The sequence below is a fragment of the Toxorhynchites rutilus genome, chromosome 3, assembly GCF_029784135.1.
Source record: "Toxorhynchites rutilus septentrionalis strain SRP chromosome 3, ASM2978413v1, whole genome shotgun sequence".
Lineage (NCBI taxonomy): Eukaryota > Metazoa > Arthropoda > Insecta > Diptera > Culicidae > Toxorhynchites > Toxorhynchites rutilus.
In genome coordinates, this window is record NC_073746.1 from 125,992,784 (window position 1) to 126,011,513 (window position 18,730).

Sequence of the window (18,730 nt, forward strand, 5' to 3'; positions counted from 1 at the left end):
TGTGCAATAAATATTTCATTGGAAACATACTACGCGTGTAAAGTCCAAAGCTCATCTCCTGAAGCTCCATTCACTTCATAACCGACGCCAGCAATCGTCTGGCAAACACATTTGCGGATTAATTTATGACTAGAACTCTGTCTTTATTTTTATGCGTTTTTCATCACCGTAATGTCATGTTCTAGAGATAACAAACTGGACCATCCGTTTTGAACATAAATTTAATACTTTCATCAACCCCCGTTGAAGCACATTTTGAAAGGAAAAATCAAATGCCTAGCCAGTGGTGTAGTCCTTCTGCACTTTTTTTTGTCTCTTTCAAAGCAAAAGCGCAGGAACGTGATTCGAATTCAAGCTGGTGTACTTTTACTTTTCAGCCTTTTACTCTATTCATCGAGCGCAGTTCTCAGTTCATTTAGGAAAAACTCTTGCAGTAGCTGCTGAATATTCGAAACACGACCGACAAATCTTTGGCATCAAGTTATTGCTGAAAAGTGCACACAAGATGAAAATAGGACCGAATGTCTTCTCGGAGTATGATGTGAGTGAAAAACGCAATTCGAACCAGACGTGGTAAATCCTTGTACGTATTTCTGACACATCAGATTGCGGCAACATATTCATGGAACGCTACTACTGGCTTTCAATCGTATGCTCGTATGTAGAATTCAATGAGAAGTATACACACGCGTTCATTCAGAAACTTCATCCAGATCATTCGTAGAGAGAAAAATCATTGCAGACTGACAAACGGTCTTTTGGCAATCATGTTGACTTATCGATCTATAAATTCTATGAGAAGAAAAATAAAATTATATCCACATGTGTTGAAAATGCCATTCGCAACATTTTTTTTTGGTTTCTGCTTCTTATTTCACTGCACATATCTTGAAACTGATTATGAACCATAACAGCAACAGCAAAGCTGGATATAGCCACAATTCGCAACGTGATACGACAGACTGGGACAACGATGGGAAACCCTATTACATCAACCAAGGAAGAACTCGAAATAATGTTCAAAACATTCTATTCGTCGTCGTCGTCTCGCCCGTCTCATAGCCCACCGACTCTGGGCGAAGATATGAGGGGCAAAATTTATATCCAAGATAAATTTGAATAATTCCTTCTCGATAGCATGGGATGATGTAGTGCAATGGCAACGGCAGCATCAGCATCTGCATGTCGGGCTCAAGATAGAGTGCTCCTGCAGTATAGGGCTACTGCTTATGCGGCATAAGCAGTCAAGTGCCTTCAAGATTGCGTTCGCTGCATATTGGCTTTGTATCGACCCGAGAGGGGGGAGAAATACGCTACTGTATCCTCCACATTAGACAGAGTGTAGAAATCAAAACATAGAAATGCAATCATAAAACTTAGAATCACTTAGCCACTCTTGTGGGTGTTTTTTTTGCATTGGAGGTGCGGAAATTTCATGACTCATGATATATTTCAATGTGAGGCCGTGACAAGGTTCACTGATTGAAAAACAAATTTGCAAATGATTATAATTTGCAGGGAATCTTGACAACAGCTATATTTTATGTAATTACATGAAGAATTCTCTGCTCGCTTTAGGGATAATGGCAGCTTCATTTCTAATGATTTACAGGTAGTCGGTAATACCGCGATGGTTTCTGCAAAACGGTTTAATATCGCGGAATGAGCTTTACATGCAGACCGGGTAATTATACTGGTGAATAATTGAACAGATGAGAATCATATAGAGTGCAGTTATGCCTGGATGCTTACGTCGTAAATCACCATGTGAATACTCTCCGTGTAATCATTTCGAACCATTTAAGTTAGGACTCTATTCGAGAAAATTGTTTGTTTAATTATTAAAACATTCCCATTTACTGAGGATTACCAGCAGCTGGGTAAGTTCTACCTTCCAGCTCCATGGAAACTAACAACAGTAATGAATTGCAAATTAATGTGGTGTAAGAAAATGTTAATTCCGTTTATCCAATACGCTCGAGTTTCCCTGTTGCAAATTCATTCCAACAAACCAGATAAAGTTTAACAAACTCTCCTTGCAAACAGGTAGGTATACCGAGGATAAAATGCATCGTAATAAGAAAAGTTTCACTTGTTCATGATTTTCTTATACGCTTGACGACACTTTGAAGTAGTCGTTGTGAAGCGGGATCAAGGTTTACATCTATTTGACACATATGCTTGTGACTGTCCGAAAATCAATTATTTATGACATCCGTTGAACTTTCTTAACCAAAAGAAAATTTTCAGCAACAAAATGCATGATATAAGTTGTGAAAGTTGTATTGGATGTTATTTGAATCAAAACGGTAGAACCAATTTATGATACAGTTTATGTTTCAACGAGTTATATGAACTTTGCATAGAATGAGTGTTTGAGATAGGACGAATTTCGCGCCAACTCGTCTATGGAATTGGCATGACGAAAGGGCTAAATATTTTTGACCTTTTTTTTATTTTTTTTAACCCGAAAATGGTAAGTCCTACAAGAAAATGATCTATGGAAGAGTTTTAGGAAAATAATTGAATTTTCAGAAAAAAAATACTGAAAAAATATTTTTTGAAACCCTACGCTGAAAAAAAAATCGATTTCAAAAACTAAAAGTCGATTTTCTCAAAATGGTCATCTCAGATTTTGATGAAATGGTAGACAAATTGTAGATAAATATGTGCCCTACAGCTCTTCCATATATCGCAACATGTGCATATATAAGGCAAAAAAGTTTTCCTAACAAAAACTATTTCAAGATTTTTCCTCGAAAATTTTCTATTTTTTTTCTTGAATGTACAGTTATAGAAAACATCAATATCAGGTACAAATGGATTTACGGTGGCCCTTGGGAGCTAAGGTACAGTTTTCAGCTTAGTTTTTGTAGTCAAAAACAATATGTTTCAATTTAGAGAGCAACAACAAAAATCTCTTGGTCAGGTATCGAACAGTTGTTGTAGATTTAAGTATCTATTAAAGGATAAATAAAATGGCTCTGCAGCTAAACTCAAAGTTAGCTAGTTCTATGACAATGATGATATTAGCAGGACAATGCTAGGAAATAATGATTTTGTATCTGAGCTTCGAAATGGTAAGAGCGAGCATGTCCAGAAACGCCTTTTGATGATGTTCCTCAAAAAGGCGTTCATGATTTTCGAAAAAACTTGCAACATAAATGTTGGGTTCACACTGTTTACGCAGTTGAGACCAAAGCACTGTATATTACTTGATAGTACAGAAACCCACAATGTTTGTGTATGTACCATTCCTGAAAATGTTAAAATAATGGATAACAGCTTGCTTGAAAACGATTTCGCATACAGAAGTCATGGGAAAAATGTTATGTAGTGTTTTAAAACGGACGACAGACTGCCATCTTCGTGCTTGTAAGGATTGTGTTTCCAAAACATCAATTCACGAAGAAACAACTATTCTATTATAGGAAAGCGGAAAAGAAGAAATCGTTTTTCAACAATGGCTGACCACAGCTCGTTTTAATTTGGGAACGATTTCAAAACCAATCGATGAATTTGTGCCGTATTTCGTTGATAAAGTAGACAAACTCATAGAGCATGACTTTATTTACAAACAGCTGCTTTTTTGCGAAATAAAAAAGAATCTTTGACGCAAGGAGAAATAATATTAATTTGTGATTTTTCAGAAAATGGGCCTGATTTTCGAATACACTTCACGGTGAGAACAAAATAAACGGCACGCCATTGAACTACGTTTTACGAGTTAGTGAAGTGTCGAAGATAATAATGAATTTTCAGGCAGAATGATCACTTTTCAAATAAAAATTATTAATGAAGATTAACTTCTTCGTATCAAACTGGTGTTCAATGTGAATGGAAAACTTTATTTTCTTTATGTGGTATAATAATCTCATACAAAAATTTTATCTGAAGATAATTTTATATTATAATGATGAGTTTTAGTGGGAAACTAATTTCGTATCCAGATGTCGACACCGTACCGTTGTCATCGCGGATACATTTCATTTCGTTTCCTCCGTGAAGTGTATTCGAGAATCAGGCTCAATTATTCATTCATAATTCAAAAGGCGGCACAGGGTTATCACTGGAATAACTCGCAAGCAACTATTCACCCATTTGAAATATACTACAAAAAAGATGGTAAATTAGAAAACGTAAGCTTTATAGTTATTTCAGAAGTTTTAACACACGACACTGTGGCAGTTCAGTCGTTTATAGAAAAATTAATAGAATTTGTCAGAAAAAAAATCGATTTTACTGAAATAACTTTCATGTCCGATGGAGCAGCAGCACACTAGAAAAACAAAAAGAATTTCGCCATTCTGTGTAATTTCAAAAAAGTTTACGGACTAGAAGCAGAATTGCATTTGTTTGTCACCTCCTACTGGAAAGGACTCTATGATGCAATTGGAGGGACTCTAAAACGATTGGCAAAGAGAGCAAGTCTTGCCCCAGATTACGGAAACACAATCCAAACAGCACTAGAGCTTTATAATTAGTGGGCAGCTAAACAAAATGACAAATGTGTCACGAAATTGAATTTCTGTTACTTATCCAAAGAACAGCATACAAAAAGGCAAGTAAGCTTGAGGAACTATTCAATCACGCGAAAACAATATCGGGAAGACAAAAATGTCATTGCTTTATTCCTGTAGATGAAAATAAAATCGCAGCTAAAAGGTTTTCAAATTCAGTAGATCAACCCCAAATCTTCAAAATGTTAGATAAAAAGTAAAAATAGGAAAGATATGATGATTGTATTTCTTAGAATATAAGTTAACATGTACATGGTATAAGATTAGATGAATAAAAATTAATTTAATGTCAAAAAATGTCATAAGTACATTTGATTTGAAATAAAGACCTCTGAAACACTCATTCAACATTCACAAAAAAGAAATAAACTTAATTTCAATAAAATATTGAAAATGTTTTTGTTAGAAAAACTTTTTTGCCTTAAATATGCACAAGTTGCGATGTATGGAAGAGTTGTAGGGCACATATTTATCTACAATTTGTCTACCATTTCATCAAAATCTGAGATGACCATTTTGAGAAAATCGACTTTTAGTTTTTGAAATCGATTTTTTTCAGTGTAGGGTTTCAAAAACAGGAAGTGGATTATATCTATGGTATAACCGCAAGGGTGACATAGGACTATCGTTGATTTAGTGATCATTTGTTTGAAGTTGAATCTGAACCCATTCTGAATGAATGAATAAATGAATATTTGGGGAACTTCGAAAACGAGAGCGTTACGTTGGAGGCACAAGGTTTTATGCATCCAATATTGGATACGAAAATATTCTACTGCTGGGGGAGAATAATCTTCAGAAGCTTTCCTGCTAACTGCACTTGATTGACAAATCACAAAACCAAATGTATTTGGTCGCAGTATTATATGGATAGAAAACATTAAAATAAACTCTTTCGCATGAATGTATTTTTCAATTCCAAAGGGAACTGGTAGATTATTTTTCAGCAACGATAACATCTTTTTCCGGAATCTTCTCAATGCTGGATGCTGGCAACCAAACGAAAAAAGTTCCGCGCGTGTATGTGTGTGTGTGTGGTGGCTGCTCCGATGTCTCAAGCGGAACCGTTTGTGGCATTGCTCTCCTTCTGATGGATTCCCTTCTGGCCTAAGGTGCACAAACAGGCTCTTGGTGACATCGTTCATCAGCGCTTTCATGATAAACGAAGTTAGCTTCACCACAACAGCGACAACATGCCCCAATCGCTGTTCAATTATAACTGAGTGGATTCCAGAGCGGTGCTCGCTTATATACCGATTGGTGATTTCAATAGCCTATTTTGAAAGAAATTTTGAGGCTATTGAAACAAGTTTTTGGGTGAAAAAGTAACAAGTATATAACGCGTAGATATTTTATCTTTCGAATGAAGTGTTTATCATACTATTTCGTTCGATTGTTTAGGAGCTATTAACGCTCAAAATCTCAGGCTCCGGCGTAACGCTTTCGTTTTCGAAACTTTGATTTTACACCCCGGTATAGAAATGAAAGACGTAGTCCTACGTCAAAAATATTTTTTCAGTATATTTTTTCAGTTCTTCCACAAAAACGGAACTGTGATAACTCAATTTGTTTATTTCAGCTTTGAAGTTATGGTGGTTATTTAAACCATATCTAAAAAAACTAATTATTGAAACGGTATGTAACCGGAAAATCTTCGATTTGTAAAGTGGTCGTTCTAAAAATCTAGGTTTATATATTGTACAGTAATAAAAATAAGTAAAATAATAAAAATACAAAAAACGCGTGGCGCGGGCCCAATGGAAGGATTAAAATCGCCAATGACGACTCAACGAAAGGCCGATCTTGCTGTCAAGAGTTCCTGGAAAGGTACATATGTTGTCGTTTTTCTTAACACATTACGGACCGCTCACGAGTTTTCTCGTGTTTCTCGTCTCAACTGTTGCGCACCGCTCACGAGTCACGAGATGGATAACCCGTGTTTTCTACATTTTATGGTTAATTCCTTGGTCTGCCAATGATCTAACAAGGCCTACCGATGGCTCGCCTTCGTCTCATCCACTGCGAAGAAAACGATTTCATTCGTGGAATCCCAACAAATGAAACATACAAGTTTGCCCCAAAACATGCGGACCCTGGCGTATGTCTTACAGATTTCTTTTCGGTCCTTAATGTGTTAATACAAATTTTGTACTGTTCAGATTACAGATCTTTTTTTTATAAAGCACTGATAGGAACAGACTTTTCTATTGTAAATTTTCTAATAAGGTTTTTAATTAAAAATTAATTTACAAAGATATATGTCGCAGTTTTCCGTGGAGCTAGTAAAGCAGATTAGAAAGAGATTTGATTTTAATGAAGGAAACTTGAATCTGAAGGAAGCCGCAATATGGAATACCAGAAATTTTTCCAGTCGTGCGATATTGGAAGTATTTCTCCAGATTTGTACGATGAGGATTTACAAGAGCTAGAGAAATAATTATGTACTCTAAAAGTGAAGTTGCTCAGAAAGGTTAAAAAAACGAACATGTGTAGAACTAGTGGACGAAAATCGAATGCATGGAAGGAATTGACGGTTCACTCATTCCTGACAGTTACCCTTTGCGGGATAATGTTTGCACCATTGAGTATTGTCAAAAATAAGAAAAATCTCAAAAAAATTTGTTTCGATATTTTATGTTTATTCAAAAGGACGATGTTTGTGGGATCTCAAACTATGTTAATTATCGATCGAGTTTGCACTTGCTGCATTTACGGCCTCCACACGCCTCCGGAACGCACGGCAGGGTCTTATAATATTGTCTAGATCCATTTCTCTTCAGGTACAGCTCAATGTTTGTCTGAGGTTTGTTGAACTCGGGTGGCGTTTAGAACCGGCCTTGGCCATACTGAGCGGATAAAGATTGGAGCTGGATGGCGGCCACATATCCTTCGCCCAGAACGGCAGATGTCGAGATTGTATAACTGCTACACTCAAAGTTAGAAAAGAATAAAGAAGAAAAGGAAGTGGGTTATAACCACAAGGTGGACGTAGGACTATCGTTGGTTTAGTGATCATTTGTTTGAAGTTGCATTTGAATCAATTTTCAATGAATGGATGAATGAACATTTGGGGGAATTCAAAAACGAGGGCGTTACGACGTCGGAGGCACAAGGTTTTAAGCCTCAATATCTCTTTGTCGACAGAACGAAGTGAAATGATTATCACAGATTTAAGTTGAAATTGATGAGACTCATGAAATAACCGTGGTTATTTTAAGAGCCGCGGTTTATTTGTAAATATTTATTTGGATTTTATTTCGATCGTACGCTCGCTCTGATGAATCGCATCAAATGAGCGGCTCGTGAGCGTTCGCCCATCTCTATTTTACACATCGGGGTCCTGTTGCATAATTAGATTAATTATATTAGTTACAAGTTACAAGTCTAGAAACTACAAGTGCTAATGGTTTGCGTTGCATAACATCCGTAATATCCGTTGTATTTTACATAGTCGGATGTAAGATATATTAAGACAATAATATTAGTCAGCTATACTTATCCTTGCATTGATATCGTTGGCAACTTTTTGATTTGAATGGAATTCATATTTTTGAAATTACGGGAGAAAGACAAGATGCTTCTTCTATAAAAGTCGTGAACTGTTTGTGAAAATATGTTTATCAGCCGACAATAGTATATGTATACAGTAGGGTGCCCATGAAAATGGTCATCTCTAATTTCAAAAAGTTACTCCATAAAAAATGTTCACCACCTCGAAAAAACACTCTATGCCGAATATCAGCTCAATCGGACTTCAGTGGCGCAAAACGGTCATAGTTTGAGTTTTTCGAAAATCGAAAAATCACCTAAGTAAAGGAATCGGGGTTTAAAAAAAATTTGATGCCAAATGTCTTAAAATTGCATGACACGTCGAGATCTAGTGTCATCTCTAAAAAAAAATTTTGTCAAAAATCGACACTCTGGGACTTATTATTATTATTATTATTATTTATTCACTCTCATAGCGTAAGACTGCAGTCTTTTTAGTGATATAAAGTTATGAAGTATGGTATGAAGTACGTTGGTAATTTGTAAAATAATAACAATCCTTCAAATACTACAAACTAACTGTTTATTGACCGATTAATAATCTATACATTGCCTCCTGAACACGAATGATGACTCTTGGTTTTGGAGATTACAGGGAAGTTAATTCCATAAAACAACACCTCTCACAAAAAATGTTCTGCCATAGAGCGACGAATTGTGGGCGGGTATTTCGAACCGCCGCACAGTGGTCTCTGAGAAAATTTAGGCGGCCAAAACCCAAAAAATGAAGTTGCATAAAAACACAAAAATTCTACAGTCCCTTATTCTAGAAAGTTCAAGGCATCTAGGATCACATGTTTCACCCCATTCCGTGCTCGCATAGTTGCTCTGGCAACGCGATAAGATACCAGTTTCGCATGCTCGCCGGTGCCACTATTTCGCGTGTGTTTTTCTAACATGTGTTTTGGTGAAGTTTTTAAACGATTTTTTTGGCTCATTATGTTTCTTGAAGCATTTTTAACGGAGAATTTTAATTTGTTGTCAGTTTCAAAATTCGGTTGATTGTAGTATGTGTTAACACCACACAAAGTAAGTACAATTTTTGGAAGTTTAATTTTTCTTCGGATGTGCTTATAAAACTTGCCCCGCATATCCCCGCAAAACTTTTTTAATGTTACTCAAAGTGTCTTTTATCACTCAGCACTTGAGTTTTTCACCTGAAATCCCCCCTTTTAGATTTTTCTTAGTATTAACCCGAAATTACGAATTTAACCCGAAAACCATTCCATGCCAAACCGATATAGTGGTTCTCAGATTTTCGTGGAAAGTGGTAGTTTTGTTCTTTATCACAAAACATTAGACCCATATTTTTTTTATTTTTCCAGTAGGGTGACCATTTCCATTTTAGGGTTGTCCGAAAAATCAACTTTTTCCTCTTTTATCCAAAAATGACTTTTTCCAAAAATTCATAAGTTTTGAGCTACTAAACCGATTCATATGATCGACATATCAAATTGAAGCCAATCGGCCAATCATTAATGGTCTTTTTTTGAAAAAATACTATACCTGCAGAAAATTCGAAATCTGTTCTCGTTATTATTGATTGTATTAGTTTTTTATTGTTTTGATAGTCTCGGGACCAAGAGCGCTATATTTTTTCATATTTTTTCTGAAATGCTGAGGATTTTTCACATAATATGTGTCGAAACCACAGAGGCGATTTTTTTCGTTTTTGAGTTATGATTTTTCAAAGTTAACCAATGGTTCGAAAAATCAAACGTGGGGCTTAATTTACATGCATGTAAATAAATGACAATATTGTTATATTTATTACTTTTTTTACAAGGGTTCTCGTTGTATTTATCCATTACATGCGGCGCATTTTGCTTTCCACCTCTATTTAGTTCAGCTGCACTCACTCGCAAACAGTTCACTTGCATACATTACGTTCGCAAACAGTTAATTCTCGATCAATTTGTTCGCAAACCGCTCGCTCGCGATTGATTCGTGTGGCGAACTACCGTTCTTTAGAAAGGACGACCGTTTGTTCACTCTTTTTGTCGAACTAGTTCTTTCGTTAGAGGCGAATGAACTGCAAAGTTTAAAGCCTCTTAAAAACAAAGAAGCAAAGCAAAGTTCTTTCGTACCGTTCCCGAACGGTTTGTCCATCTCTAATGTGCATTCTGGAATCCACACACAGTACAATTTTTTTCTTGTTCAATTTGGTTTTTATCGATGGTGTAATGAATCATAATGTTTACTTGAACAGCCTGGAGAAAAATATGGAGCATTTCTAGAGGCGAATGAACTGAAAAGTTTAAAGCCTCTTTAATCCAACATCATCATCATATGGAGCAAAATGTCAACAAAATGAGATGGAATCAGGGATTCAAGTTTTACTAAGACAATGACCCAAAGCATAAAGTTCACGTATGGTTACCTTACAATTGGTTTTTGATACTCTCCCACAATCTCCCAAAATCAAACCCAGTATAAAATTATGAAAGTAATTTGGGTGGGAATGTTAGAAACCATCAAATTACTAAAAAAACGAGTTTAAAAACCACTTGATGAATAAATAGATAAATATTTCTACCGAATACAGAAAACAAAAACTCCCAGAAAACGGCTAAAGGCAGCTAAAGGTAGTTGCAATGAATACAATGAAATCATACATTCGTCAATCCCAGAGAAATACAAACCATTATTCTGAAAACAGATAGCAAATCTTTTCACTCTCATAAAACACTAGAGATGGGCAAATCGTTCACGAACAGTACGAAAGAACTAGTTCGCCGAAAAGAGTGAACGAGCGGTCGTTCTTTTTCAAAGAACGGTAGTTCTCCCCACGAACTGATTGCGAGCGAACGGTTTGTGAACTAACTGATTCCGTAAGAACGGTTTGCGAGTGAACTGTTTGTGAACGAACTGTTTGTGAGTGAACTGTATGGGAAAGAACTGATTGAGAGAGAACTGTTTGGGAACGAACCATTTGAGAACGAGGTGTTTGCGGGCGAACTGTTTGCGAACGAACTAGTGCAGCTGAACTGATTTGCGCTAGACGGAATGGATAAACATAACGAGAACGTTTGTAAGGGAAATAAAACGATTTGTCATTTATGAGCAAAATGCATGTAACGCAGGGTTTATTTTGTTAATGTATACTCTATTTTGGGTTCAAAATTAAATTAGATTTTCGTTGTTTTAAAAGCAAAACTATATATTTTCAATTTAATGTATTATTTTAATTCCGCGTAACAATCATATACTTTCTGATTATCAGAAAAAATCTGGGGGAAGCTGGGGCGATTCATGGATTAGGTAAACATAAAATTTTATAGTGAGGGCATGTTGAGAAAAAAGTTTTTCGTTGCTTTCAATTCACAATTCACGCAATAGGCCAAGCGTGTACGTGTTATCGTGATTGTTTGTATGATTGATTGTTAGTGAAAATCGCTGCTGATTTTTTTCCCTGAATGAACATTATGAAATATGATCTTACATGGAACCTGTATGTTGTCCAAAAAGAGAATATGAAGAAATGTACATATTTTGTGCGCATCAAATTACAGTAGAACCCCGGTTATCCGCGGAATAGTCTGGCTGGCTCATCTCGAATAACGAAAATTGCGGATAACGCAATAATGGACTAAAATGAGTGCGAAACACGAAAAAAAGATATTTTAGCATGAAAACTATGTTTTATCAATACAGAAGTAATTAAACTATCCGTCTACAAGGTCGTGTACATCACTGCCGTGATCTCGCAAAGTGACGCATGCGCCATAATTGACAATTTACTTTTTATGTTATAAATCGATAAAGAATACCAAATCCTTTCAAACGACTGCGAAGTTTTATAGAAATGTGGAAAAATGACCCCGTAAAAGCTTGAAAACGGAATGGCGTAAGCGCCATTTCCACTGTGATGTGGCGCAAATGCCACTTTCCTTATAATGTGACGTAATTTGGAATCTGATGCGATATGATTTTTAATCCGTCCTGATGGCATAGAATGCACGAGAAGGGCCAACAAATTTCAAATAACAACATCAATCAAGGGACAAAGCATCTTGACGATGTTTACTTACCTCACTTGCTCAATGTCTTTTTCAGATGAATTGAAGCTGAGAGTTGATCGAAGAGTAATGTCTAAAATCTCCATCGAAACGCATATTATAACAAAACTCAGAACATCCTCACGTAAACTGTATTTGCTTTACATCGGATAATTTCGGACGGAATTATCTTATTCAACACGGATGTTTTCAATTGCATTTTGGATTGGAATAGAATATGCTGTCCATAGTTGTTACAATCGGGCTCTCAACTACGTTGGCCCGCCCGACACACGCTACAAAGACGGAAAATGTGTAGAACTCTTCTCTCTGATGCTACCTCATGCTCCACTCAACGGTGGCATGTTGTAGAAAATATTTGGAAACAGATTCTCCCATACTTTGATGGGTGAACGCCAATCGGTTGTGGAAACAGCGATTAAAATTTGCTGTTTTCACAACAAACTGGCGTTGGTAACATAGCTTAAATAAAACTGCATTTTTTCAAAAATCGAGCCGATGGCAATGTTTTTCCATCAAATGTACACAATTTGTACAGATCAGATTTTCGTAATGTACGCGTGTGCAGATTATACATGCAATTTTGCGAAAAATCTCGTACTGAAAATTTCTCCCTTATGCGCTTGCGTCACTTCGCGAGATTACGGCAGATCAGTGGTCAGATAATGTGAAAGCCATGACCAGAACAAAAGTGCATTAAACTATCACTCACTGAATAATCCCGGGAAGGCCTATGGATTTACTATGGAACTCGCTGTTCGCGGGGTTCCACTGTATTACATAAACTTTTGCCGATCGATAAACATATTTTCACATACAGTTTGCGACTTTTAAAGAAGCAGCATATCTTTCCCCACTAAATTTTAAAAATATAAATCCCATTCGTACACCATTCAATCCAACGATATCAATGATTAGCTGTCTATTGATGTTGGGTTCCAGCTAACATTCTATGTTTTCTTAATACCGCTGAACGAAAGAGCGAAAGAACGGTTCAAAAGAAATGATTCACTTAGATGAACGGTTAGTGAGTGAACCGTTCATCAAAGTGAACTTTTTTGCCCATCTCTATTAAACACTATGATTTCATCTATAAATATAATGTTCCGAAAGCTGGTTTTCGAATTTCAAAAGAAGAGAAAAGAGCATGGTGGCGTTCGATTTAGAGTTTAAATCACTGTAGGAGAGCCGCGGGTAAGACGGACAGTGGGGGTATAATGGACAGGTGGTTGATTTGTATAGTTCCATTATGAATTTCTGTTGATGGGAAACCCTTCTACATGCTATTCTATAATATTTAAACCATCCTATGACAATGAATACTGATCAAAAGTGGAATAGAGAAACAAAAACCGGAAATCGAACATGATGTGGATGTAACTTTTGCGGCTTCGATATTAAGCATTTTGAGTGGTTTAATTGCAAAATTTAATTCGGTGATGGTTATATTAAGGTTTTTGAGTTGACAGAGAAGCGATATTAGGTATGTACAGAAAAGTAAAATAATTCGTAAGTGGTAAATTTAAATTATTGAAATAATTGCACTGGGGGGTTGAAATGGACAGTCACATCCATAATCACATCCAATGCATGATGGAAAGTGAAGGGAAGGAAGGAAGGTATTGAATTAGAGAGACTTTAAACTCAGAGAGTTCATTCGTCTCTAAAGTGAAGGGAAGAATATTGAACTCTTTTTTATATTGTTTTCTCTTTTTGTTCTATTTCAGTTACTGGGCGCTCAAACACTGAGAGAGGGAGCGAAATTATTCTTCTCGCGAGCTATAAACTTATACGCTTCGTATATTATGAACATGTCCATATTCCCCCACTACATGTCCTTTATCCGCACTGATAATAATGTTGTACTTTTCGGCTTGTTTTAATTTCAATAAAAAACATGGAAAAACCCATTTTTATAAAACATTTGGCCAGTTATTTCGAAAACCAGTATATTGAACTGTAAGGAACTGCTCTAAATTTTTGAAAACATGAGTTTCCAACGATACAATTGAGGGGCTTAGAATGCAAGGGGTGTAAGTGACTTGATCGATTTCTCTTCATCAACTTTTTCTTTCGTGAATAACTCAGCGCACAAAAACGTTCCAATTTAATGTTGCTGTAGAAACCGATTATTGAGGTTCTGATCTATCGATCTATCATTGTCAAATAAGCTGGGAATGTGTTTGCAGTTAAGTTATGATCAAAAGAGAAAGTCGATGGAGAGAAATCGATCAAGTCACTTACACCCCTTGCATTCTAAGCCCCTCAATTGAAGTTTTCCTTAACATGTCCGTCTTATACCAGGGACAGACATACAGCTGTACTTGCGTTGTAAGAGTACAGCGTTGTACAGGTACTATCGTACCATGACAGACATACTTTGGTTGTACATTGTACCGCATGTCAAACTGACAATCAGGAATTTAAATCTATTGCATTCGGGTTGACGACGGAATGGTGTCGACATCTGGATACGACATTAGTTTGTGTGAGGCCAACTTTTCTCTATCGACCCTAAGGCAGTTTTCAATTATTAAAATTTGTATGAAATTTTTTTCTTGGCGTTGTTTGCCTACTAGAAGTACGTTGTTCTGACCCTAATTTAAACTATTCTCTATAAATTTCCAAATATTCTCACCAAAACTTACCATTATAATATAAAATTATATTTAGACATAATTTTTGTATGATAATTTTCACCACTTGCATGCAAAAGTGATTTTCATTTACATGGAGTACTAATTTGATTTGGGAAAAATAATTATCATTCATAGTTTTTATTTTGAAAGTGTGTTCATTTCTTCTGCAAATCCATATTGTCATGCCTACTCCCCCGTTTCGTAATACGAAGCTCAATGCCGTCAACGTTCTTGCTTGTTTATTTTTTGTATCTTTATTTCTTCAGGATGCTGAACGTAATCAGAACGAAAATGATTCAAAATAACAGAAAAATTCAAATGCTGTTGAAGCAGAGCAGATAATATAGGATGTTAGCTTTGATATCTAGGAAGCTCTACAGGAAATACGTTTCGTTACTCTCTAGTCCTGTTAAATCCCGAAAACGTAGGGTGTGGTCAACTGTAAGATGCATTTGAATATCAACTTTAATTTCTCTAACTATATCGGTCTTTCAGGTAGAAAATTCTAGATTTTGGGAAGATGAAGTACCAAAGTTTAGTGATAAAAAGTTCAAAAACACGTTTCGGTTTGACAGATGTACGTTTAATTTGTTGGTCAAAAAATTACATCGCCTGCAAAGAGAAGATACTCTTTGGCGGTCTGCTATTCGGTTGGAGAAACGCATCGCTATTGCCCTGTATGCTTTCGGATCGTCAGCGGAATATAGAACTATTGGAAGTCTATTCGGTGTAGGAAGAACAACTACGGGTGAACTGGTCATTGAAATCTGCAATGCGGTTGTAGATGTTGTGCAACACGAAGTGTTTGACGCATACCCACCAACCTCGGAGAAGATATCAGAAATAGTCGGTGGCTTCGACAAACTGGGTTTTCCACAATGCTACGGTGCCATTGATGGATGCCATATAGAAGTCAAAGTACCAAAAAATGAGGCAACCGACTACTATAACTTCAAAGGATGGCATTCGGTTATTCTGTTTGCTGCGGTGGATCATCGTTACCGGTTCACATATATCAACGTAGGAATTCCTGGCCGTTCAAATGATTCAACTATTTTTGAGAACTCCAAACTCAAAAAAGTACACTGCACGAACGAGACATTTAAAGCGCATTCGAAACTAATCGAATGGGTTGTAGTACCGATACTGTTGATCGGCGATTCGGCTTTCAGACTGTCAAACCAGGTGATGAAGCCGTTTCTATTTTCTGTAGATCAGCCGGAGCATGAAAAGTTATTTAATTATCATCTATCAGCATGCCGACGGGTTGTAGAGAATGCTTTCGGCCATCTGAAGGCCCGTTTCAGAAGAATCGGGAAAGGTTTGGAGGTCGACCTAAATAATGTCAATACAATTATCAAAACTTGCTGCATTCTACATAACCTATGTAACAACCACAATGACCATATTAACAAAAAATGGATGATCCAGATTTTAACCTTAAATTCGAAGCAACAACCACAAAGAGGATTGATAGTAAGAAACGAGAACGCATCAGCATCCAGGATTACAAACGCACTGATGGTACATTTCGGTAAATATCACAGGGAAACTGTCCCATTATCTCCCTCTATATTCACTATAAAAACAGTGGGTGGTACCCACCACCGCAAACTTTTCATCAATTTCTGTATTCATTTGATTTTTTGAACATGTTTTATTTGGTTCAAATTTCCAATTTCCAATTCAAATTTTATCGACCAGCTTGCTCATCAACGCGTTATTTTCTTTCATGAGCTCGATTATTTGAAGATCTGTAGTCTTGGAATGCTCCATAAAAGTAACCATATATTCGTTTTATTTTATAGCCAATTCCAACAATTTTTCCTGCACATTTTGTTTTCTCTTTTTAGGAGCGGAATGCCTGCGGCTTGATGATGGCGATGATACTGATGATGTCGGCGCAGAAGGTGACATAAACATAGATTGAGCGAATGTGTCGTTCTCCGGGTTGTACGCTTCATCTAAATACTCAGCATCGCAGTAGTCATCATCTGGAACAAAATAAAAGATATTGTTAGTTGCTTCGTTAATGCCTGATATAGATCAAAAAACTGTTTTCAAGTTGAGTGAAAAACTATAAAATTTGGCTGGAATACTTTCCAGAAGATGCCGGATGAACTATCTATTCTATCTTGAATCAGAACCCAACTCAAATTACTCATAAATCCAAAGCTGCTTCAATGAAAATGAATTTGAATGCTAAGACTGAGTGGTTATTCACATACATTCACGTTCCGCGCATGATTCTGCAAGGTCTCAGTTTGATTCTTTTCAGAATAATTATACCAAACAGGTCATTTGGACCACCGCTAACGTCACCCATTGCATGAGATTTGATACTATATTTGTACGACTCAAATTGAAAGGGAAGTTCTTATCTCACATTTAATAAATTAAAAATGGTAAGGAAAGCTTTCTAGATGATGTTTAACACAAGAGAAAGTCGATCCATGCAGTCTCCTTCTTTCGAAAATTTACTGTCAAAATTACTTTTAACTTACCGGAACCAATCACCTCATCCATCAAATCGCGAGTGCTGTTTTGTTTATAAGTATGGAGAAAGCTGTGTAGAATATCAAAATAATCCCAAGAAGAAGGTGATCCTCCCGAGGGCCCCATGGCGTTTCTTTCGGATCTGTAAAAGTACACTATCTCAAAAAATTGCCCGTAGAGTGCTGACTCAAACGTTTTAACAGCCGAAAAGCAAGTTAATTCGAGCCAAAATAAAAGCATATTTGGTCCGTATGCTTTGTAAAGATGTCTTTTTAGTAGCTCAGTTGTCAAAATAATCACAAATGCCACAAAAAATATCTTATCTCTGGCAATAATTTCATGATTTTTTTCAGTGGATCAGGAATTTATGAAAATCAGGGGCACTTGTGATTATTTTGACAAAGGGCACATTTCCCCACGTAGGGACCAAATATGCCATTATTTTGACTTGATTTTATATTCTTTTCAAAAAGTATCTACCTGTACTTCCGAGAGAGATTATTGATCCGGTTTTTCAATTCGACCGCCGTAAGTATAACGCCGTGGCCTTTCAGCTCCTCACACATTTGCTTGTAGTTGTGGGAGTTCTTGGAAGTGCTCCGAAGGGACAGAATATTGTCCTTCCACACTTCAATGAAGACCAGCATCCCCGATTTGTCGAGCATCGTAGCCTTCCTTTTCTTTGCTAGCTCCATTACCATTGTTCAACTACTCTTGGCCACAGGTATTTATAGTTTATAGTTTTTTTTTCTTCACGAACTGAATAGGAATTGGAATTGGTGTTGAATTTAAGAGACTTTAAACTCCTGGAGTTCATTCGTCTCTAACTGAATATTTAACACTGCGGTGTTTTGATTCGGTGTTGACAAAACTTGTTCATGGTGCCACCACTACCCGTCTATGGCGCTGCGAGCAGTTGAAATTGACAAGCTGTAACCATGTACAACGGTGAAATAGGTACAGATACAGCGATTGTACCGAGTTGCTTGCATGGTTCTAGCGCTGTACATGGTGACAGACATACAATTTTCGAAGTACAGCGGTAGTACAGCTGTATGCCTGTCATAAGTATTACCCCCTGTCGTATCTGCTTGTCTGCATTTTTATACGTGTTTATGCACCAAGAATCGTATACTGAATGATGCGAGAAAATCAACTTCAATCATAGAACGCATTAAAGTTAGCCTTCTCTTTTCTTTCGTAACACTGTCGGATTCGTTCTCTCTTTTGTTCATGTATGATTTAATCACTTGATTTTTATTGTTTTCTTGCATGCACACGCGACAACTTGCGTTTGTCACCCGCATAGGATTTTGCGTTTCTCTACACTGACACTTATATTTCAAAATTTTTGTGTGTTATTCCATCCACACTTTTAATCATCCAAATAGAGATTCGAATAACATTTAAATTGATAGTGTCGAACGAAATTCTCCAAAATTAATGAAATTTAAACAGGTTCCTCATATTTCCCACAATATCCTCCCGATTCTACTCTAAACTGTAA

At 36.6% G+C, this 18,730-nt stretch overlaps 1 protein-coding gene across 1 annotated transcript; it reads right to left on the reverse strand.

Annotated features, from left to right (window-relative positions):
• Nucleotides 1–16,524: 16,524 nt before the first annotated feature.
• LOC129773476 (uncharacterized) lies at nt 16,525–17,924 on the reverse strand. Its single transcript, XM_055777088.1, has 3 exons — nt 17,704–17,924; nt 17,232–17,266; nt 16,525–16,721 (listed from the first exon to the last, which is right to left on the reverse strand). The coding sequence occupies exons 1-3, from the start codon at nt 17,922–17,924 to the stop codon at nt 16,525–16,527; spliced, it is 453 nt and encodes a 150-aa protein (XP_055633063.1).
• Between the last annotated feature and the right edge of the window lie 806 nt (nt 17,925–18,730).